This window comes from Tursiops truncatus, chromosome 13 (assembly GCF_011762595.2).
Source record: "Tursiops truncatus isolate mTurTru1 chromosome 13, mTurTru1.mat.Y, whole genome shotgun sequence".
Taxonomy (NCBI): Eukaryota; Metazoa; Chordata; class Mammalia; order Artiodactyla; family Delphinidae; genus Tursiops; species Tursiops truncatus.
The window spans coordinates 46,279,918-46,303,382 of NC_047046.1; the positions used below are offsets into that span (position 1 = coordinate 46,279,918).

The 23,465-nt window shown below is 39.4% G+C and overlaps 1 protein-coding gene across 8 annotated transcripts in view; it reads left to right on the plus strand.

Annotated features, from left to right (window-relative positions):
• The window catches only part of DSG2 (desmoglein 2), a 63,328-nt gene that overhangs the window by 21,893 nt on the left and 17,970 nt on the right, over positions 1 to 23,465 (plus strand). For all 8 annotated transcript variants that reach the window (XM_019930446.3, XM_033837646.2, XM_019930448.3 and 5 more), the window contains 7 exons: positions 11,226 to 11,261; positions 13,638 to 13,772; positions 17,768 to 17,929; positions 18,070 to 18,214; positions 19,019 to 19,185; positions 21,242 to 21,379; positions 21,494 to 21,679. In XM_019930446.3, the coding sequence (XP_019786005.2) occupies positions 11,226 to 11,261; positions 13,638 to 13,772; positions 17,768 to 17,929; positions 18,070 to 18,214; positions 19,019 to 19,185; positions 21,242 to 21,379; positions 21,494 to 21,679 (969 nt within the window). The remainder of the gene's footprint in view (positions 1 to 11,225; positions 11,262 to 13,637; positions 13,773 to 17,767; positions 17,930 to 18,069; positions 18,215 to 19,018; positions 19,186 to 21,241; positions 21,380 to 21,493; positions 21,680 to 23,465) is intronic.

Below are 23,465 nucleotides of genomic sequence, written 5' to 3' on the forward strand. Positions count from 1 at the left end.
CACAAATAAGTGGCCCATAAACTCCCTCATGTTGGAGATCCACTCTCCTTACACCCCAAAAGTGCTAACTGGGAAATGGGGCAGGGCGCCTAGCCCAATCGTCATTCTTGTTCTAACACTGTGGATCGGCTCTTCTTTCAAATATCTCCTTCCTTTGCTTCCATAGTACTCTGCTGGGGGTCCTTTCACCTCCGGGAGGCTGCGGTGGTTTTCCCATCCGGCACCGGAGGATATGCTGTAGTCAGATCACCAGGAGGCCCAGGAGGTACTTGGGGGAGGCAGAGCGTGGCCGGTAACAGCAGTGGCTGAGGGGCGCGCCCCTGGGACCGCGCGGTAAGCCCTGCCCCTTGAGCCGCAGCGCCCTACTCTCGAGCCTGCTGCCTCTTCCCTACGCAGAGCGTTTCCTCAGGATTCTAGCTTAACATTTCTACAGTTCGTGCTCTGATAATGCCTCCTTCTAACTACTCAATCTCTGATCCCTTTCCCTATCCTCCACACGCAGGGCACTGCCAAGCGCTAACGTCGTCCCCATAAAGACTGTTGCCTCCACCCACCCATCCCGGTGCCATTACCCTATTACGGGCCCTCATCACATCTGCTCTGGCTTATTTAACCTTCAAACTGTCTCCTGCCTCTCGCCGTGGAGCACTGCCAAAACAATCTCTCCGAAGCTCTGGGGGCATAGTATCCCTCATCAGAAGCTGATCCTTACAGGATCAGTGAAGATCCTTAGCACAACTTTTTGTCCTTATTTTCTACTCACTACCGACACACGGTCTAGGTGTCAAATTGCACGCCTTCCTGTTCTTTGCCCTCCCTCTGCAAGTTCTGGCCAGTGCGGTCTTTAAAGCAGATCATTTCCTTCCGCCTCCCATCTGCTCCCACACCTAAACCTCTCCGGATTTCTCTAAAAGGAGGTCATTTCTGCCTTTTCTGAGCTCCCCAGAACTGCTTTTGCAACTGCCGTGCACACAATGAATTTCTTCTACGTCTGTTATAGTAATTTATGTACACTTTATCTCTCCTGCTAAACTTCTTTAGAACAGGATCTATGTACCATTTATCTATACTAGCTCAATGCCTTGGACACAGAAGAATCCTTTAAAAACCTAAAAGCTAATGTATCTTTCTATGTTTGGAAAAAGGTGGAATAATAATCTGGATTTCATTTGTTTAGAAGAAACGTTTAACGCTCAGATAGTGTGGTTGGTAAGTTTTTGTTTGACCTTTAACACATTCGGCAATTACTAGACGTGCTTTCGCTATATGCCAAACAGCCTTCTAGGTGCTTGTGAGCTGTCCCACTATCATGAAGCCTACAGTGGGGGAAAGGAGAATGTAGGGAAACTAATTTGACATTTTTTGAGTACCCAGTGTGTGCCAGTAACTGGATTTACTGAATGTTATTAATGGATGAATCTGAGTAGAACCCAAGTCCCCCGACACCAAATGCCTCTCTGTCAATCCAAAGGCATCACTGTGACCTCCTTTACAAGCAGTTTCCTATAGTTAGTCATACATAAGGCCTGAACTTCTGGAACTAGATAATTGGTTCAGTTTCATTACAAGATAGAATCATCCTAGAAAGGAAAAAAAAGGAGAAGAAATGTAAATTGAAATTTGCCTAATTGCACAGTCCTGCAGAAGTATTCTAAACAACTTTCTAAAACCATTGATTTCTCTCACTGTTCAGTTTTGCCAGTCCACTTATTTGAAGCCAATTGAAAATGCCTGTTTTCCACTTTGGACCTTGGAGTCAATTGTTGGTCAGTTTCTGGTAGTTCCTGCAGTTTGACTTACTGACAGGATAGTGCCATCTAGTGATGAAAAAGGACAATTTGAAGTTCTTGGTTTTCTTAAGCTTCTTGGGGGGGCGGGGGAAGAAATCTGGTTTTCTTCATTCTACTTTTTAGTGTAATTTTCAGAAATATATTGCAGCAAAAGGGTGGAAACAGCCCATCATTTTTGTTTAAGAAATTATGTATTATGTAGATGTATCTGAAAAGATATATTTTACAGATTTGCTTGTATTTTGCCTGATTCCAAAAGCATTTGTAGCAATTATAGAAAACACCAATAAAATGGTAAAGTATTTCAAAAATGATAAATGCTCAGGATCAGTAAATCTTCAGCTGGAAGAAGAGGTATGAACACTGTTTAAAGCAATTTTATTGTAGTTGATTACTACTTGTAAAGTGGAAAATCTTCTTGCGATGGGAATAACTCAGTTGCTGAATTTCCTTATTTGGAATGTATCGTTTCACACATCTCTGTAATTAAGGGCTAATTCTCCAGTCTATGAGTTATGCAGGCTCCCCTTCCCTTTCCTTTGCTACTGTGTGATTTTACACAATTGTTTTCAAAAGTGGGGTCTCAGGACCAGCAGCATCAGAAATACAGATTTAGAAATACAGCAGCATCAGAAATACAGATTTTTATACCCCACCCCAGCCCTACTGAATCAGAAACTCAGAAGTCTTGTGTTTCAACAAGATGATTCACGTGCCACTCAAGTTTGAGAACCACTGTTTATTAACATCCCTATTAGAAAATAATTGGGAATTGAAAAAGAAGATTAAATATGAAAAAGCCTACTTTTAGCTATTTATTAGCAACTCTGATTTTTTTTTAATGTTTTAGGGGGCCAAGGAAATTGACTAAATAAAATAATGTTGACTTTTTTGGGTCTTCTGTTTATTTGTCTATGCCAAGTTAAAAATAGGAGCTGTCCATGACTACACAAAAGGCAACTTGAAAGGACAGTTCACAACATGCTCTAACAACTCAAGTGTAGCACAGCATTGCTAACTCAAGTATTTTAAAATTCTTGGCACCAATAAATGTTTCCAAGGAAAATATCTCCCCCTTTAAAGTTAACGTCAATATGACTCACCCCAAATCATATTTATTACATTAAGATTAGCCCAAACATCTAAAGAGCAGGCAAGAGATTATGATCAATTTATGATCAATTATAGAATTTTTGTCAGACTTAAAGTATATAATTTTCCTATCTAAAATTCAAATTCAGAGTTGAAAAATTAAAGTTCAAAATATTGCTTTTCTTGGTGGTTGAGTTTTTTTAAACAGCAGCCATGAAAACAAACGTATGTTTAAACTAGCTGTTGAGTGAGGCTGCCCTAGGAATTGTACTTATGTGTGGGTCATTTGTAAGTTGGAGTTTTTTAAGTTGGGAATTTCTAAATATGGTATAATGTTTAGCCATAAAATAAGAAATTTTATAGACCACCTCTCCTCCTTCAAAAAAAAAAGACCAGAGGAAAATAGTATGATAGGTGAAATTCTAACATAAGTCTAACATCAGGTTTATCAGACCTTCTTGTGGATACAGAGTCTACTGAGGACCAGTTCTGTCTATACAATTAGAAAATTCAGGATATGTAATCAGAGGAAATAAACAAGTGGCATCCATGACCTTTATTTTATCTCATTTTATTTCCTTTAAATTATTTTAGCCAAAGCTGGAAACCCTTTAAGAATGGGTTGGGTGTAAGCCAGGGACCTTAAGAGCAATTTCTGATTCTGCATTCTGTACAATGAAATGGAGAAACAGAATTTGAAAACATTCTGCGTGGTTGGAAGGGTGGGTAGGAAAGGGAAGTAACAGGCTTTTCTGTGATTGTCGGGGGTGGGCATGAGGTTGAAGAGCAGCAGCGGGCATGTGTTAGGTCACCTCTATTTGGGTACCGAAGATCATCCGTTGACCGCCCTGCTAAAGTAGGCTAAAGTTCTTTCTGGCTGAATGGAAACAATAAGCCATTATAATGCCTCAAAGTTCAAACAATATTTTAAACTACTTTGTACCCCTCTACATCTCATCTTCAGTAAGTTATCGATTGGTCTGAGATATTAAAGTTTAAGGGGTCACCTAACCTTGGACTCATAGAATCACAAAAGAAAGCTTCAAAATCCTCTACTTCCGGCCGACAGCCTATTAGCCAGGAAGAACTGTCATCACTGACTTGTAAGTCCTCCAGGATTCTGTTTGTTAAACTCATCGAGGTGACTTCAGAGTTGGATGTCTTTTCTAAAGGTGCTGACCTTGGGAACAAAGAGTCATTGATTGATTGTATTTTTGTCAATGATATTTGACCTTCCCTCATGGCTCTGCCAAAAAAAAAAAAAAATTATTTTCTTTCCAGTTACCAAAAAGGCCAGTTTTTACAGGATGCATGGGATCTAACGGTAGAAAATTTTTTCATTTTTTCTGAATTTCAGTAAATTCGGAAAGGTTTTGAAGGATTTTTCTGGTTCATCTAAAAATACTACTTCTTTGACTACAGAGACTAGAAACTTACGTTTCTTCTTCAGTCTTAAAGGCGTGTCACACATGACATTTTTCTATCACTAAGTTCCTTGTGAGAAAAAAGAATGACAGATTTCATAGTTAGGAGAAACCATAATGGTCACCTTGTCCAGACGTCCTTCCAGTGCTTGAAATCCTTTTACAACATCCCCACAGGACGTCACTTAAACTTACAGAACTGAAAATGTTCAAAGGGAAGTGGGAAGGAGTGGGAATGGAGGACAGAAGACAGAGTGTGTCAATTACTCCATTTATATTGTCTGCAATATGCTACCAGTTTGGAAATTTACATAAATCCATGGTCCTCCAGAACTTGCATGACCTTCTTGGCCCTAGTTATTACAGTAACTTGCAATCAGAGAAACATGGTCTGAGTTAGGGTTTCTTAACCTTGGCTCTTTGCATTTAGAGCCAGATAATGCTTTGTTGGGGGAGGGGCTGTCCTGTGCATTGTAGGATGTTGAGCAGCTTCTCTGGTCTCTACCCAGTACATGCCAGTAGCACTTGCTTCCCCCCGCCCCCAACACACGCAGTCTGGTTTGATAAGCAAAAATGTCTCCACACTTTACCAAATATCCCAGGTGACCACAGGATGTCACAGGAAAGGGGTGGGGGAATTTGTGTGCACAAAATCTCCCGCAACTGAGAACTACTGTCCTAAATTAAGAATGTGTGCTGTGAGATACACATTCCTAAAGAAACATCCAAATCATTTACTTTAGGAAGGAGTAGTTAAGATCTCAACTATTTCCTTAGTCAAATAAACAAACAGTTCCACAACTGACAAAATGTTGGTACAACTCTCTTGGGTTGTTTGTACCATGAATGTGGAGCAAATATTTCAGTCTATCATGTCTTTATTAAGTGTCTGTGAAAACAGGCTATTGCAATAGATGCTGTAAAATGGAAACAGCAGGACTATTAGGCAGATGCCAAAAACCCTCAGCTTTAAGGTGCACATCAATTTTGGTAACTTTTTAGTGAAGTGTACTGAATTACTGAATTTTCACAAACCGAACATACTGTGTAACCAGCAACGAGATCAAGAAACATAAGCGGCACCCTGACACCGTCTTCACTGGATCCCTCCCCTCTACCACCACCACCTTGACCACAGCGCTCTCATTCCCACCTCCTGGTCTGGCTATTCCTTTTGCAGGGCTCTACCTGGCTTGCTCCCTCACCCCATTCCCGTCTCTATGCAGATGTAACCTCTTTTGAGAGCCTCCCCACAGTCTTAAATCTCTCTACTACTTTGGCCCTGCTTTAATTTTCTTTACAACTTTTATCACACCCTACTTTTGTCTGTCTCCCCAACATGTAAGAATCCAAGAGGACAGGAACATCGCAGGAGCTTGGGAAATTGAAGGCATGGATAAATCCAGATTTCAGAAATTTTAAGCTGAGGAAAATGCAAGTCTTAGAAATGAGGAAATACCATCATAACTGTATTCACTGAGTGCCTGCTATGTGCCAGTCATTGCAATAAATACGTTTATGTATTATTTCTTTTAATTTGTATAATAACTGAACAATGGTACACGTTAGGCTGCTTTCAAATGTAAGCACCAAAACCCAACTAAAAGGTTAATTAAAAGGAATGTTTAATATCGCATAACAAATGATCAGGAGATGGGGTGGCCCCAGATTTGACCAGTTTCGTAACTCAAAGATGTTATGGTTTCAGTTTGTCTTCTCTGCCATTTTATTAGCTTTCTACTCATGGTCACAGATGGCCATTGCGATTCCAAATGTCACATCCTTGCTCAGCAGTCTCCAGAAGCAGGTAAAAAGAGAGGCTATGAATATGTTTTTCTTCTTATGAGAGAAAAGTATCTTTTTCCAGATTCTCCTGATATCTCATTGGCCAAATTCCCTTACACGTTGTTACAGACTGCATGTTTGTGTCCCCCGAAAATTCATATGGGATAGTGTTTGAAGATGGGACCTTTGGGAGTTAATTAAGTTTAGATGAACCTTTTGCTACTGAAAAATAATTAAAACACAGCCTCTGGTAACAACAAAGTTAATAAGAAAAGCTCTATCTTTATTCCCTCCCCTTTAAAGCGGCTGAGGAGACTGGAAACAATTTTATAATGTGTGTGCTACACCTACACACCCAGATCTTGGCTTCTAAATACCATTCAGTATTAGAAATCAGGGCTCCTTGATGAAATGGTTGATTCTAAAGCCAGGACAGGGAAAATACAAGATGAGCCTGGAGCATCTTGTAATACTAGACAGTAAGAAAGAGCTCAGAAAACAAAACATGGGGACATGTCAAAGGGACACAGAATCTAACCATAAAGATCTTTCAACGGCCAAAGCTGGAACTATTTAAACAGTAAAATAAATTAAATAGTATTGGATTATAACCCACAGAATAAAATCAATATGCATGAATCCAAGCTGATAAAAATGATTGAATTAATAAACAAATAAATGAGGGGAGAACAGACAAATCTTTCTTACTAAAGAATTCCAAATAATATATAGAGATGCCCCCGCTCCCGGAAGTGGAGCTTAACCTCTCTCCTCCCGGCATCCCTACTCCAAGGGTGAGCTAGACTTAATGATACATTTCTAAAGAATACAGCAGGTGAAGGGAAAAACAGCAACTTTACAGTGGAGAAACCTACAAAGGCTACTTTAACAAATATTGTCAGGTGAGTATCATGTACCCCTGATATGCTGTGAGGAAAAGGCCACTTCACCACCACTCTGTGGTGTTCTTTACAAAAGCACATCACCCGTTTCTAAACATAAGAAAAACAACAGATAAATCCAAATGAGAGGACAGTCTGCAGGATAATTGGCCAGTACTCCTCAAAACTGTCAAGGTCATAAACAAGGAAAGCCTGGGAAATGGTCACAGACCAGAGGAAATTAAGGAAACATGACTGCTTCATACAATGTGGGATCCTAGATTGGATCCTGGAACAGAGAAAGGACATTAGTACAACAGTAACATCTGAATAAAGTGTAGTAATTTAGTTAACTGCGCATTATCTAAATATACCAATTTTGATATCTTAGTTTTGACAAATGTACCACAGTTATTTAAAATGTTAGCTTTAGGGACTTCCCTGGTGGCGCAGTGGTTAAGAGTCCACCTGCCAATGCAGCGGACACAGGTTCGAGCCCTGGTCTGGGAAGATCCCACATGCCGCAGAGCAACTAAGCCTGTGCACCACAACTACTGAGCCTGTGCTCTAGAGCCCACAAGCCACAACTACTGAGCCTGCGTGCTACAACTACTGAAGCCCGCGCGCCTAGAGCCTGTGCTCTGCAGCGAGAGAAGTCACCACAATGAGAAGCCTGTGCACCGCAACGAAGAGTACACCCCATTTGCCACGACTAGAGAAAGCCTGCACACAGCAACGAAGACCCAACGCAGCCATAAATTAATTAATTAAAAAAATTTTTAAATAAAAAAATAAATAAAAATAAAATGTTAGCTTTAGTGGGAAACGAGTAAAGGCACTCTTGGTACCCTCTGTGCAATATTTGTGTAAATCTAAATATATCCCTGAATTAAAAATTTATTTAAAAAGAAATGTGTGCTGAAACAAATACTGTATGTCAAATGTGCTTCAATTAAAAAAAAAATTTAGGGAAATTCTCAAAAATCAAATGCTGCTATAACTAAAGCATTAACAATAGTAAAATGTAAATGGGATAAAACCCCTTCAGAAGCAATGGGGCAAAGAAAAAAAAAGTGTGTGCTACGCAATTGTTGAAACTGGGTGCAGGCTATGTGGATGCTCATTGTACTGTTTACTCTGCTTTTGTATATACAGTCATCTCTCCGTAATCGCCGGGGGTTGATTACAGGATTCCCCCCCTCCCCAGAAACCAAAATACATGGATTCTCAAGTCCCTTATAGAAAATGGCGAGGCGCGTCTTACTCCGTATCTGTGGGTTCTGCATCCGCGGGTTCCGCGTTTGCAGATATGGAGGGCTGACTATAACTGCAATTTAAAAGTTTTTAAAGATTAAAAATAAGTAAATTCATGAAATAGAAGATTCTCTGCTTTCAAGATATTAGCAATCAAGAGTGACAAAGTTTCTTGTGTTAACTACCGAGATAATAATGAATAGGTGGACTTTGTTGTCTGTATCCCTCAACAAACAAATGATATTGCATATCACAGTTCTACAACTTTGCTACTTAAAGTGTGGTCCAAGAACCTGCAGCCTTGGCATCATCTGAGAGCCAGTTAGAAATACAGAGTATAAAGCTGAACTCCAGGCATACTGAATTGAAATCTTCATTTTATCAATAACAAGATCCCCAGTGAACAAAATACACATTAAAACTTAAGAAGCACTGTTTATAGTCATGTAGTTTTCTTAACAAGTCACATCTAAAAAGTACATTCCAATAAAAAATGAAGATAGTCTTATAAAGAGTTTATGTTTGACTAGAAGACTCTAAATTGGCCCCTTTTGCTTACATCCTGGGGCACATGATACTTGGTCAGAATGATAACATTTACTTAAAATAACACATATTTAATATCACACCTTTGCTAGGCCCAATAAGATTCTAGGGAAGAATAAAAGTGGTAAATATTTTATCCAGCCAACTCCTCAGTGTGGCCCATACAGAGAAAAGAAACCAGTAGTTAGGAGGCTGGGCAAGAAATATATCACTTTTTAAGAATGTCCCCTGATGATGTGACAATGAGGAATCCTGGATCTAGTCCCTAGTCTTTCCCTTCAAAAATACCCACCAGAGAAACATGCAGAGAGGAGTGATCCATTCAGCATTGCTTTCACTTGTTTTTTTATACCATGCCACCTCTGAAAGTACATAAATTTGGGGAGCACGACTTTGGTTGGAGATATATACCTCTGGCCATTGCTAGCTGGTAAACTAGTAATAGAGGATAAGGAAGAAATAATATATCTGACCATAAAATAGAAAATTAGCCATGGTGGTTCATCTGCCCCAGAGGAACTCATATTAGAGGCTGAACATCCACTGTCCTTAAGTATCTCTTTGCAAGGGTGGAAACAAGAACACGTGCTACGAGGTAGAGGAAAGAAAGGAAGGTGAAAGATCCATGTTTAGAACAGACCCTGCAAGAAGCCTTCAAAGGGATGTGAGTAAGCAAAAGAGACTGAAAAATTGTAGAGAAAGCCCTGCTTTCCATGATTTACCAACCAAGGCTTCATGGATCCGTGTGACCTGAGAGGCACATGAAAAAGGGCAGACAAGACTGAGAAAAATCCAAACTTAAGACAGATTACAAAGAATTAATACATAAATAGCAGGTGAGGAAGTAAAGGCAATAAATATAGACAACTATTTCAGGTTGGAATTATAGTAGAAGAAGGATATGGAGCAGTAGATTAAATGTTAACAGAAACAAGGAAGAGGTTTGTTTGTGTGATTTTAAGATGGGGAAGATCTAACTTTGTTTGACCAACCAGTGGGAAGGAAATAAACATGTTTGATGAGCCAGCAGCAAATGAAGATAAAAGATTAGTGAAAGGAACAAGTTTCTTGAGAAGATACATGTGGGAGAATAAGTGGAAAAGTTGAAAATAAAGCACACAGAAGATGGTTAACCTTGGAAAGGCATCAGGACACCTCTTCCTTGGAGAAAGAAGGGAAGGAGAGGGTGATGGAAGATACAATCTCAGTCAAATAAAATGTGGGATCACTAAGAGTGGGTTCAGAAGTGTGGTCAATGTGATTGGGGTATTGCCTGGAAGTTTGGGATGGTATGATAGGGATGCAATACAAGAAGCAAAGATAAGGCCGTTGTATAATTTATGGTCTGAGTGAGCACATTTTTGAGAATGAAAGGGGTGCTCACACATGGAATGCCTGCACAACAGGACTTGCCTGGGCAAACGGAAACATACATAGTCACCCTAGAAACAAACATCACCCCTGTGGAGGGAGCATGGATGTGTGACAGGTCCATTCAATCTCTCTGGCCCTCTCTAGCAATGTCAGTACAGGGTCAAAAAGAATCATAGTTAGGCTTACAGAGTTGGGGGAAAAAGTGAGGCAGGAATATTAGAAGATCGAGAGATTGAGGATCCCTGAGTCATTGGCAATATCTTTGGAAAGGCTGGCAATGGTGGAAGTGTTCTTAAGCCACTTGCCTCTTGTGGCAATTGAGCAAATTTATCAATCTCAATTAATTTCAGTGTAAATAGCCACATGTGGCTACGCTGTTAGACGTGCTGGTTCAGATTAAACCAAGAGAAGAGGGAAGCTAAGAGGAGATTAATGGACTATAAACAAAGTGCTGCAAAAGTCAAAAGGCAGGAAGGGGGTTTGTTGTGCAGATTTAGAGTAAACATAACTATTTAGTTCTGTATAATGATGTGCAATATAAGTCCAGAGTGCTTGATAAGAACCAAAGAAAAGAGTTGGTAGGCCCGAGGAAGCTGAGGAATGAAGTCTGAATATGGGCAGTCATGTGTGACCCGAACATGGGGCATGATGGGAGTTAGCGGGGGAGGGGGAGGGGGGGACGGCATCTCCCACTAAAGGCCTTGAGGAAAGGTAAGTGGGTCCCTGAGAACATGAGGTGAAAACCACAGGGTAAGGAGGGAAGGACCAGAGAGTGGCTAAGATTTCAAAAGGAGAGTTTGTGTCTTTGTTTTTCAGATATGAGTTGTGTTCTGAGCTTCCTGGGGGAGGGAGTATGCATATAAAAGAATATGGATTCCTCTCTCTGGCCCTGGTCATGGTGGGAAGCAAAGGGGAAAATTAAAATTTGTTTCCTTTTGACAAAGACAGATAGTAGTGGTTAAATACCCCCCCTTTTTTAATGTCTATAATATCCTAGGTGCTAGGTTATTCATTAACAAAGTACTTAAGCTGAATTGAGTGATAAATCGTATTAAACAACAAATAATTTTATTTTCCAGATCTGCTTTAACTTTGGAGATGGACTCCATTTAGAGGTAAGGAACCGAGGGGATTATTCCTGTCTTTTGGACTCAGGGGCTTAATTTCATGGAAGACAGTTGTGCCTTTCCCAGATTGAAAACACACACTCCTGCTGAAACTGCTAGGTAGCGTTTCAGGGGGCTCCAGGGAGCTCCAGTCCTTTATGTCTCAGTGCAGAAAGAATTCAGAGAGAGGCAAAGTGATAAGTTAGAAGTGATTTATTAGACTAGGACACTTGTGAGGCTTACAAGGGAGCAGGCAAGCATTGCACTTCTCCAAGTACTTAGTGGGCTACTTTTTCAAAGGAAGAGGAGGGAGGGGGAGAAGACCACCTTCTTTTTCATTCTTTGAGTCTTCAATCATTAACTCCTCCTACATGCTGGGCGGGGGAGTTTTTGACCCTATATGGTGCATCCAGGACCGTCATAGCACTATGGAAAAATTATTTCAGGTCTCAGTACAACGAGGGTCTTTCACTTTGAAATGTCACCTTTCCATAAATTACTGTTTTTTTGTGTGCAGAGAGCATGTCCTAGGGGTCATTACCTTGCTGACGTCACTGGGCAGGTTGTAGGCCTTATTTTCCACTAGTGTTTGTTTGGGGGCATGTCTCGTGCTTCTGTTTTGCATGGTTTTATTGCTAGGGGAGCCGATCAGGCTTTGATGCTAAGTGACTTGCTCTGCTTTGAGGCAAGCAAGCTTGTTTCAGGATTTTTCCATTGCTTTCTTGAATGATCATTAACGTACTGGGGTCTCCCAAAGTCCCCTAAAGTTCTCTCTCTATCTATATTCCCCTAGTGGGATTTCTGAGCTAACTGCTCGATTATCCTACTCTATCCCTATCACCTCAGACTCAGCCATTCCCACTCAAACACACGCACAGGAACTTCTATCCAGGCGTGTCTGTGCAGCGTATTTTGACAATCTAAATGTCCATCAATGAGAGAATGGTAAAACAATTGATGGTACATGGAAGAATGTCCACGATGAGGTACTGAATGAAGAATCAAGGGGCAGGACTTCCCTGGTGGCGCAGTGGTTAAGAATCCACCTGCCAATGCAGCGGACACGGGTTCGAGACCTGCTCTGGGAAGATCCCACATGCTGCGGAACAACTAAGCCCGTGTGCCACAAACTAAGCCTGCGCTCTAGAGCCTGTGAGCCACAACTCCTGAGCCCGCGTGCCACAACTCCTGAAGCCTGCACTCCTAGAGCCCGTGCTCCACAACAAGAGAAGCCACCACAATGAGAAGCCTGCGCACTGCAGCCAAGGGTAGCCCCCGCTCGCCACAACTAGAGAAAGCCCAAGCGCAGCAACGAAGACCCAATGCAGCCAAAAATAAAATTAAATAAATAATGAATCACCCTTAAAAAAAAAATCAAGGGCCACAATGAGATGTACAGTATAATTCCATTTTTATAGAAAAAGAGACCTTTTTACATGTGCACATGTATGGTCATAAGAAAAGATCATAAAAGATATTTATCAAAAAAAAAAGATATTTATCAAGCTGTTAACAGTGAATGCTCCAAAGTATGAGTGGAAAAAGTAGGAGGATGTTTTACATTATAAACTTTAATGTTATTTTAATGTTTTGATACATAATTTAATTTTTTCAATTATAGAAGAATTTTTCCACTATAAACAAAGAAAAAAATCAGTGACCTAATGATAACCAGTGTAAATATTTTGAAATAAAATACATGTTATATACAGCAACAAAATGAGTAAAACTGTAAACCTAGTGTAAAAATCATTTCTGATCTTAAAATACTAGGTCAGCTGTATTAAAATTTTCCTTGGATAAAATATATATTCATCTATTAAAGCACAACTGAAAATTTATAGAATAGTTTTCTACCTAAAGTTTTTGATAAACCAAAGGTGGGTGATTTAATCCTTTAACGTCATTCTTAAAACAATAAATCCATTAACTGACACTTGCACTAGTTTTAGTTAAATTGACATCAACAGGTTACTGACATGTAGTCTTAAAACATTAGTAATTCATTTTTATATTATAAGGCACCACAGAAAAATAAAACTTCATTTTCAGTCAGTAAGAAGAAAACTCATGATTTGGTACGTTAATTTTAATTTGCGCATTTGTAAGATCACTCAATTACTCTCACCTTTTTAACTCTTCACTCTGGGAGATCTCTTCTGACCGATAAAAAACTGCTTTGCTGGTTTGGAAACAAGCTCTTCAGGTATATAGTGTTTGCCAGAGTGTATATATTTCCTCTTTGAAAATGAAGCCTGTTAAAAAACTATGAAATTTATACCGTTAAATTTGCACAGCCCCTTTTCAACTTTTAGTAAATTTCAGGATGCCATACTAATGTCTTAGGGTACTTAATCATTTGGGGGCATTATTTTGTTGTTTTAGGCCTTACACTCAAGAAATGAAAATAAGCTGCTTCCTAAACATACTCACTCAGTGAGGCAAAAGCGCGCTTGGATTACTGCCCCTGTGGCTCTTCGGGAAGGAGAGGATCTGTCCAGGAAGAATCCGATTGCCAAGGTACCTTCTCAAGGGGAACAGGGTAATGCATGCGTATTGCTAAAGTGTGGTCTGAGGACTTTCATGTTCACTTTAAAATTTTAGGAAAATTATATGATGTACTTACTGAGGTTTTAATATTCCACATATCACCTGGAAGGGCCTCTTTCCCATTCTGGAAAATGCAGCATTATTGGTGAACATATATATATATATTGTAGGGCTTTGATTCAACTAAGAGTTGAATCTGGTGCTAGTTGAATCTTTGTTTAACAGAGTGTTACAATGCTCAAAAGGAGATAGTATCACGTGTTGGGGGCGGGGCAACGTTCTTTTTCCTACCACCCTCCTAGTTTCTCTGTCTGTAGCCCTGGAAGTTGGACTGACAAAAAAACAGATTAACAAGAGAAAAACAAACAAGCTTAGTAACATGTCTGTCGCGCATGTAGCACCCAGAGGTGAGTAACTTAAAGGTTTGGTTAGGATTTGGGTTTATATAGCTACTTAGCAAAAGAACAATAAATTTTTAGAGAAGTGACGAGACAAAAAGGACCTTGAATCTCCAGGAGCAGCAAACTGTGGGAAGGCAGATATATGAGCAACTAATAATAGAAAAATCTAGTTAGTCAGGTTTGTTTTGTGGATTCCTCTGGTCCTGTCTCCAGGCTGATAAGGATCTAACTCCTGTGGTTAACCTTTGTCCTTCCTCTTAGAGAGTGGGGGAAAGGCACCTTTACAACTTTATGTCCTGCTCTTAGGCAAATAGGGGGAGGGCAGAGAGCTTTCTTGTATCTGATTCTTCTCAATTGCTTTCGGCTTGAAATAATTCTTATACCAGAGTTGCGTATTCTGCCACCCTACACATGAAAGTAGTTTTCAGAATGAAAAGAACTGATATCTAATAGGTGGTAGGGTGACCGACCACACATCCTGCCTGAAACAGTCTGAGTTTGTAGCCATTGTCCTAGCCTAATCATTAATAACTCCCCTTTCACTCTCAAAATGCCCATTTTTTTGGATAAATTTTATGGTAATTCTATTAATATGTATCTCAGACTTATCATGTGCAAGTCTGAACCCCTGATTTTTCCCAAAAGCTGTTCTCCATAAGTTTTACCCATTTCAGTAAACAGCACTATAATTCTATCCAATATTTCAAAAATGTAGCAAGTACTGTCAGTTCTATGCCAAAAATGTATTCCAGATCTGTCCACTTCTCCCCACTGCCACCCTCCTTGTCCGAGTCATTGTCAGCTCTGACCTGTGCTACCAAAAGCGCCCCAACTTCATCTCCCTGCCTTCACTCTTGCCTCTGCCTCCCCCCACCACAGTCCATTCTCCAGAAAGCGGCCAGAGTGATCTTTTGGGGGTTTTTTGTTTTGGTTTGGTTTTTTTATAAATTTATTTATTTTCTTTATTTATTTTTGGCTGCATTGGGTCTTCGTTGCTGCACGCGGGCTTTCTCTAGTTGTTGTGAGCGGGGGCTGCTCTTCCTTGTGGTGTGCGGGCTTCTCATTGCAGTGGCTTCCCTTGTTGCGGAGCACGGGCTCTAGGCTCGCAGGCTCAGTAGTTGTGGCACATGGGTTCAGTAGTTGCAGCTCACGGGCTCTAGATTGCAGGCTCAGTAGTTGTGGCGCACGGGCTTAGTTGCTCCATGGCATGTGGGATCTTCCCAGACCAGGGCTCGAACCCGGGTCCCCTGCATTGGCAGGTTGATTCTTAACCACTGCTCCAACAGGGAAGCCCCAGAGTGATCTTTTGAAAAGACAAATCAAAGCATCCCCTTGGTGAGACCCTTTCAACAGCTGCCCACTGCAGTGGAAGGAGTAAACTCCTCTCCTCGGCCTACAAGAGCTCTTGGGATTCATTGGCCTTGACCTCCTCTCTGACCTTAGCTCCTGTCAGCCCCCAGCCCCCACTCTGCCACCTCCCTAAGTTGACACAAGCCATTCCAGCCTCCCACCCTTAGCACTTGCTGTTGCCTCTGCCTAGAACCCCCTCCCCACAGATATTTGCAGTATCTCACAGCATCAAGCCTCTAGCCAAGAGTTACCTCCTGAAAGAATTCCCTTCCCGGCCTCACCGGTCTCAGTCCCCTCACTCGTTCTGCTCAGTTTCTAGCTCATTCGCCTCCAGGACATTAGGTCATAAATTGCTTGCTTGTTGTCTGGTTCCCTCAGTAGAGTGTAAGCTCCCCCAGGGCAAGGGCTTAGTGCCCTGAGCAGTGCCAACATCCAGTAGGTGTTCAGTAAACATTTGTGTGAATGAATAGTTGTTCATATGCAAGTTGTACCTTCATCTTTCCCATCTTATAAACATTATACATGATGAGCTCCTTAAAAGAAAGAGCAGCTACAGAACAGAAGACAACACTTTCCTTTTTCCAACAGCATGTTGTTTTCATAGAAGCCTTCTAAAATCTAAATGTTTAATTACGGTTTTACATAATGGTATGTATATAAGGAGTTAAGCTTTTCGGTTTGGTTTGGTTTGGTTTGGTTTGGTTTGATGAGATATCTGAGTCATTCACACATTCTTTCACACATTCTTTCCGTAAAATGCATTGATTCTTTGGGGTTCGATAAGTGTTAGCTATTCTTCTTACTAATTTTAATTATAAAAGTTGTTCGTCTTATTGTGGTAAATATTTCACAATACATATGTGTATCAAACGATCACATTGTACACTTTAAACCTACACAATGTTATGTCAATTATATTTCAATAAAGCTGGAAAAAAGTGGAAAAAAAAAGTTGTTCAGAGTAAAATGTACATAAAAAGCAAAAGATCTTGTATTTCCCTAACTTTCCAAATTCTCTGTCTAGGAGTAATACTGTCAACAGTTTAGTATCTTCCAGATCTTGTGAAATACATAAATATGTATATACTTACATACTCTTACATGCATACATATATATACAAACCAGCTGTTATGTCCACACACAGTTTGGATCTATTTTTAACGTAAGTGAAATTATATAATACATATAATTAGCACATAGAGATCTAGAATATTCTCTATAAATACTGAAGTATATATGTACATGCACATACACATGTGTTGTGTGTGTATATGCATGTACTTGGCAAAAAAAGAGAGACAGACAAACAGAAACACAGAGAACAAGAAAGACAAACAGAGAGAGAAGCTCAGTGAAAAGTGATCATGGGCTGCCCCAGGATCACCGTTCCACTCTTGGAGCAGAGCAGCTGTAGCAGGAGATTGGAGCCGCATTGATCATTCTCAGCAACAACCCCCAGCCCCAGTGCATGTTGAGAATCCTCTGGGAAGAATGTTTAGCTAATCCTGAGATTTCAGGACAAGAATTGGCCAGGCAGGTGGGTGGTGATGGCTTCAACGATGTCTGAAGAAAAGAAATTGTGGATCCAGTAGGAGGCCACAGAGACACACTTACTAATGAAGAGTGAGAGATACAGAAATGGCAAACAAACAAACGAATTGGAGATACAAATAAAGCTGTTTATAGAGGACGAAAGTGTTAACTACAGAAGACCCAGCGGGTTAGAAACCCTGATTTGCTGAAGCATTCCAAGCAGGCAAACACTTGACTATTTTAACCCTTCTATGGAAGGATGCCTTATTCATACTGTCCTGATAATCGAACAGAGTTATGAAGGTGATTTTGACTCTGCAATTTTTACCTTATGTGCTAAATTTAAAATCCATCCCCACCAAGATGTACCCCCCTAATGATACCTTAATTTCATAACAACCCTGAGAGGTAGGCAGTAGTGTCTCTTCAGGTTACAGATAAGAACACTGAGACACAGGAGGGTAGGTAACTGCCTCAGCATCACTACCTGGTGAGTGGCTGAGACAGGACCAGAACCAGGTCCTCTGACACCAGTACCTCTTTTCTGGAGCACTTGTGCACCGCCCACCCTCCACCCATCAACATCTGACAGCTTCAGAGCGAAATTTTCCATTAAAAACAATTACCTATAAGTTATAGAGAGTTTAACTTGAGGCATTCCTTTCTTATTTTTATGTTAGATACATTCTGATGTTGCAGAAGAAAAAGACCTAAAAATTACATACAAATACACTGGAAAAGGGATCACAGAGCCACCTTTTGGTGTGTTTGTCTTTAATAAAGACACCGGATTACTGAACGTTACCACCATTCTAGATCGAGAAGAAACACCATTTTTTCTGGTAAGAAGAACAATTTTACATTTATTAGTTTGTAGTTCTTCTTGGGTAATAATTATGTTTTATTATTGTTTTGAAACTATGGTACTTGAATGACCTCAGCTTAAATCTCATCCCTTCTATTATTTATGTCGTGATTTCAGCTAATGGGTTATGCTTTGGATGAGAAAGGAAACAACTTAGAGAAACCAATAGAACTCCGAATTAAAGTTCTTGACATCAATGACAATGAGCCAGTGTTCACACAGGACGTCTTTGTTGGGTCTGTTGAAGAGCTGAGTGCAGCAAGTAAGAGGTTATTTTTTTTTATGAATGAATATCCAAGGCCAATTTATCCCCATTGTGTGACTGAACACTGAAAGCTCTGTCTTAGTGGAGGCTGGGTATTACCCACAGGACAAATAATAATAAACGTATTGCTCTAGGTTTGGAACTGCTTTTTTGTTACAAATTTTTTACCCTCAAACAGATGTGGTAGATTGATGTGATAGGTTAGGTCTCTATAGCAACTATTCAATTTTAGTCTGTATCAGGAAAGCAGCCATAGATAACATGTAAGCATGGTGTGTTCCAATAAAATTTTATTCACAAAAGCTGGTGGCTGGCTGGCTTTGGCTCACTGGCAGTAGTTTGCTGACCTTTGACATATTATTTCAACTGTCAGACTTCAATGCAAGTGTTAAACGCAGGAGAGATTTCTCTTTGATCAGAATGTAAAGAATAACTATGCTTCTCCTGAATTGCTTATACTTTAATAAGCATGCATTTGTATCTGTTCATTCTCCTTTCTTTGTATGGGTTATTAGGTCTATTATAAACAAATTTGTGACCCTCCTATAGCAAGTGTTCAGGACTTCATCCTAAAAATTGTATGTACTAACCTCAGCCTCACCCTCACCTTATTTTTCCTATTCCTACCTCCATTCACACTTATTTCCTCAAACAATTAAATGTTTTGATCTTGGTAAACTGATTTTGATAAATACCTGGAATCCTTTTTGGAACAAGTTGATATTATAAATAAAATAATAACATACATTAAGTATGCTAAAAGTTGAGTTTCATCTTGGACACCTTTGTTTCTGATGCCAGATACCCTTGTGATGAAAATCACCGCAACAGATGCAGATGAGCCCAACACTCTGAATTCTAAAATTTCTTATAGAATCGTATCTCAGGAGCCTGCTAGTTCTCCATTGTTTTACCTAAATAAAGATACAGGAGAGGTTTATACAACCACTATTACCTTGGACAGAGAGGTAAATTAATATTTTATGTTATTCATCTTTTCAGCTCTCCTCTGTCTTTCCAGTTATTCTCTCTCTAATGCTTTGCTAATTTTCTGACTTTGGTCTATGTTACTTACTCATAGGATAACTCGGAATAATCCTCCTCTAGGGATGTGCTGTCTAATATGGTAGCCATCAGCCATATGTGGCCATTGACCACTTGAAATGTGACTAGTCCAAATTGAGATGTGCTGTAAGTGGAAAATATACACCAGATTGGGAAGACTTAGTATGAAAAAAAAGAATGTGTAAAGTATCACCTTAATAATATTTTTGTTGATCACATGTTGAATTGATTATATTTTGGATGCCACGGGTTAAATGAAATATATTTGTTTAAAATTAGTATTACCTGTTTCTTTTTACTTTTTTTATGTTTATTTATTTATGTCTTTGGCCACGCCACTCGGCTTGCAGAATCTTAGTTCCCCGACCAGGGATTGAACACGGGCCCCGGCAGTGAAGCACCAAGTCCTAACCACTGGACCGCCAGGGAATTCCCTCTTCTCACTTTTTTAAATGTGGCTGCTAAAAACTTTAAAATTACGTAAGCAGTGTCCTAGGGCCTCTCCAGTCAGGATCTGTTTGCTAGAGAGTTCCAAAGCAATGTTCCTTAATTTGTGTCTCTATAATGAAACGTCAGGAATCTTTTGTACTACTAATACATATGCAGAGGGAGGAAAACAGTTTGAAATAGGAATCCTATTTAGGGTAATAGAAGTATTTGTAAAGGAAAGAGTTACTGTAAATCCCAAATTGGAGGAAAATTTGAGTCAGTTTCCTAAAAAGGGTGCTTTCTCAAACATTTCATTTTTTGTTTCTAAGTCAAAGGGAACATTTTAGTTGAAAAAGGGAGTTTTTTTAAATGCTACAGACATAAAGGTCTTAACAGCATGCAGAGTAAAATGTGGATGATCCAAAGAACAATGTATTATCATCAAATATAAATCATCATCCAGGCACCGTCAGGGTGTTTTGTATTACTTGGAAAAATGAGGACTCTGGCCAGAGATGGAGAGGATGGTGCTCAACATTCCTCTCAAGGTCTTTGTAAAATTAAAGCATATTATTACTCCTAAAATTCTACTCTACCTTTTTGCATAAAATGAGAATGGAAAAGTACTATTTTGAATTAGTAGTGTGATTTTTTTTAAATGAGCTTCCGTCTCTGGACAGTTTAACCAGAAAATACTGGCTGTCGCTTATTGGGCACTCACCACATGCCTGGTGCTATTACAAGCCTTTTATGTGGAATAACTCAAATTAACTTCACCTGTAAACCCTGTGAAGCAGATACAATTACCCCCATTTTACATAGAAGGAAACCAAGGAGCAAAGGGATAATGTGTGTCCAACCCAGCTAGTAAGTCAGAATTGGAACTCAGCCAGCTGGTTCCAAAGCCTCTGCTGTCCTGCCTCTCACTGAGCACAGGGTCCCCAGGCATTGGCACTGGCTGCCCGGCTCCTTAAACAACACCCACACTGAATGGAGCCATCGGAAGGGGACCACGTGGAAGAGAGGTTTCCCTTTGGAGTAATATCTGAAACGTTATTCTCTAGGACACGTTCTCCAAGAATCTAATCTCCCGGGATGTATGGACAAAGTTCACCAAGTTTTGCCTTCACTGGTCAAGTGTTCTTGGGGGATTAAGTTTTCCTGGCTTAACTTTTAGCTGAAAATGATGTGTGGGATAGAAAAAACCAAGTCCTAGAGTCCCATCACTTCCAGTATAGTGCAAACTACATTTTGAATGCACTCTTTTGTGCTCAGACTATTTTAAGGAGAGATTCATCTCCTGATAAATATCACCAATGGCATAATTAAGAATTCACTATCAACAACTGCATTAGGGAAAAGCTCTGATGGCAAATAAACAGCATCTTCATAGGATTAACAGCAGATCATGAAACTTATTTATGAATAAAACATACTGTGGTTCATTCCCTTGATGATAAAGTGAACTAAAACCAGAAAGATAGAGCCATTCATTTTCACCCCAGATGGATATTTTTTACTTCCCTGTAGGAACACAGCAGTTATACTTTGACGGTAGAAGCAAGAGATGGCAATGGACAAGTAACAGACAAGCCAGTAAAACAAGCTCAAGTTCAGATTCATATTTTGGACGTCAATGACAATATACCTGTAGTCGAAAATAAAGTGGTAACTATTATTTTTATAACAAACATGCCTATGTATATTTTAGTCATAAACTAAAAATATATCACCTAGGTTTGTGTTACCTCAGAATAAAAATTGCCTGTTCATGTTTTGCAGTATGAAGGAATAGTTGAAGAAAACAAAGCCAATGTAGAAGTTTTACGCATAAAAGTGTTCGATGCAGATGAAGTAGGCTCCGATAATTGGTTAGCCAATTTTACTTTTGCATCAGGAAATGAAGGGGGTTATTTCCACATAGAAACTGATACTCAGACTAATGAAGGAATCGTGACCCTTATTAAGGTAAGTACTTAGTGTTCAAGACTGGAATGGGAGAAGCTGGTCCAGAGGAGGGAACTGATCTATTTTGAGCTCCACATATTTACAAGTACTTTTCATAATCAGTTAACTGGCACCACAGTTGTAGAGATAGGAGCCACCCCTACTAGCCCTATTTCTGTGGTTAGTAAGTGGTTACACTGTTTGTGTTTCTAATGTCAGTAGTAGGAGGGTCACATTTTGAAACACAGTGTTATAAGTGTGCTTAATTGAATCAAGGAACAAAAATTTAATGGTGTTATTAAGCACATGGGTCTTAAACAATTAAAACCCTTACTCCCACAGAATTTCTTAAACAAAACTTAGATGGATCTATCTAACAGAATAAGTAAAGAAGAATATCAGTGTATGTTTAAATGGTTTATGGTAGAATTACCTTATCAGATTTTAAAATAAAAAGCAAAGCTACAGCTTTCAAAATACTGTTTCATTAAGTCACAGACAAAAATTGATTCCAGAGGTTTCCACATTTTTACAAAAACTTAATATATGGCATAGTATGTAAACCCTAATAGCAGGAAGAGGAATGATGATAATGTATAACCGAATAGGGAAAAATTAACTTGAGGTTTCATAGTAATAATTATTGATACCATTTATCAATAGGCTACTGTATGCATTTAGATGACTTTTTGTAAAGCAAAGGAAAATAGAAAAAGATTAGCTCATGTTTGAAGGGAAGACACATTTTATGATTACTGAATACATGGATAATGGCATCAGAGATGAAATAGATTTACCTGCTTATACAGAACTAAGCATACTTTTTAGTCACAGATTATAGGTGCAACCATGCTAGATGCCTGAGATAAAAAGCCAGTAATACACATAAGGAGAAACAATCACTTAGTGATGAATAATAGAAATACCCTCAATGCACCATGGTAGCACAAAAAGGGGTTATCAAAGGGGCATGAAAAAAAATAGTAAATTTAGTATTAAAATGACAGCAACAGATTAAGACAATTACAAATTTACTTTTCCAATTGTATAAAGAATCACTTCCGAAGTATAAAGGCGGTAATCAGATTTCATTCAAATAAATGGACAAGGAAGATAGATAAAGAAGATATACAAATAGCAAATGTGTGCATAAAGGATACTCAACATCATTAGTCATTAGGGAAGATGCAAATTAAGACTATGTGAGCTACCACTGCACACCTGCTAGAATAAGCTACAATCAAAGGAAGACTGACAACACCAAGTATCAGCAAGAATATAGAACTGGAACTCCTATATATTGCCAGTGGAAACATTAAATGGTAGAGCCAGTTTGGCAGTTTTATAAAAAGTTAAACATTGAGTAGTTATCCAGTGACCTAACAATTTAGTCCTAGGTATCCACCCAAGAAAAATAAAAACATACATCTACAAAAAAACCAAAAAACTTGCATGCAAGTGTTCATAGTGGCTTGTATTCCTAATAATGAAAAACTGGTAACAGTCCAAATGTCCACCAACTGGTGAGCAGATAAAATGTGGTCTATTGATACAATGGAATGCTCTTGAGCAATAAAAAGAAATGAAGTACTGATACATGCTACAATGTGGATGAACCTCAAAAACATTCTACTTTATACAGACACAAAATACTATGTACTGTATGATTCTATTCGTGTGAAATTTCTAGGAAAGGCAAAAAGCGCTTCTATAGAAAACAGATCTGTGGTTGCTTAGGGTGGGTTGTGATTTGGCTACAAATAGGCAAAAAGGAACTTTTGGGGAGTAATGGAAGTGTTCTAAAACC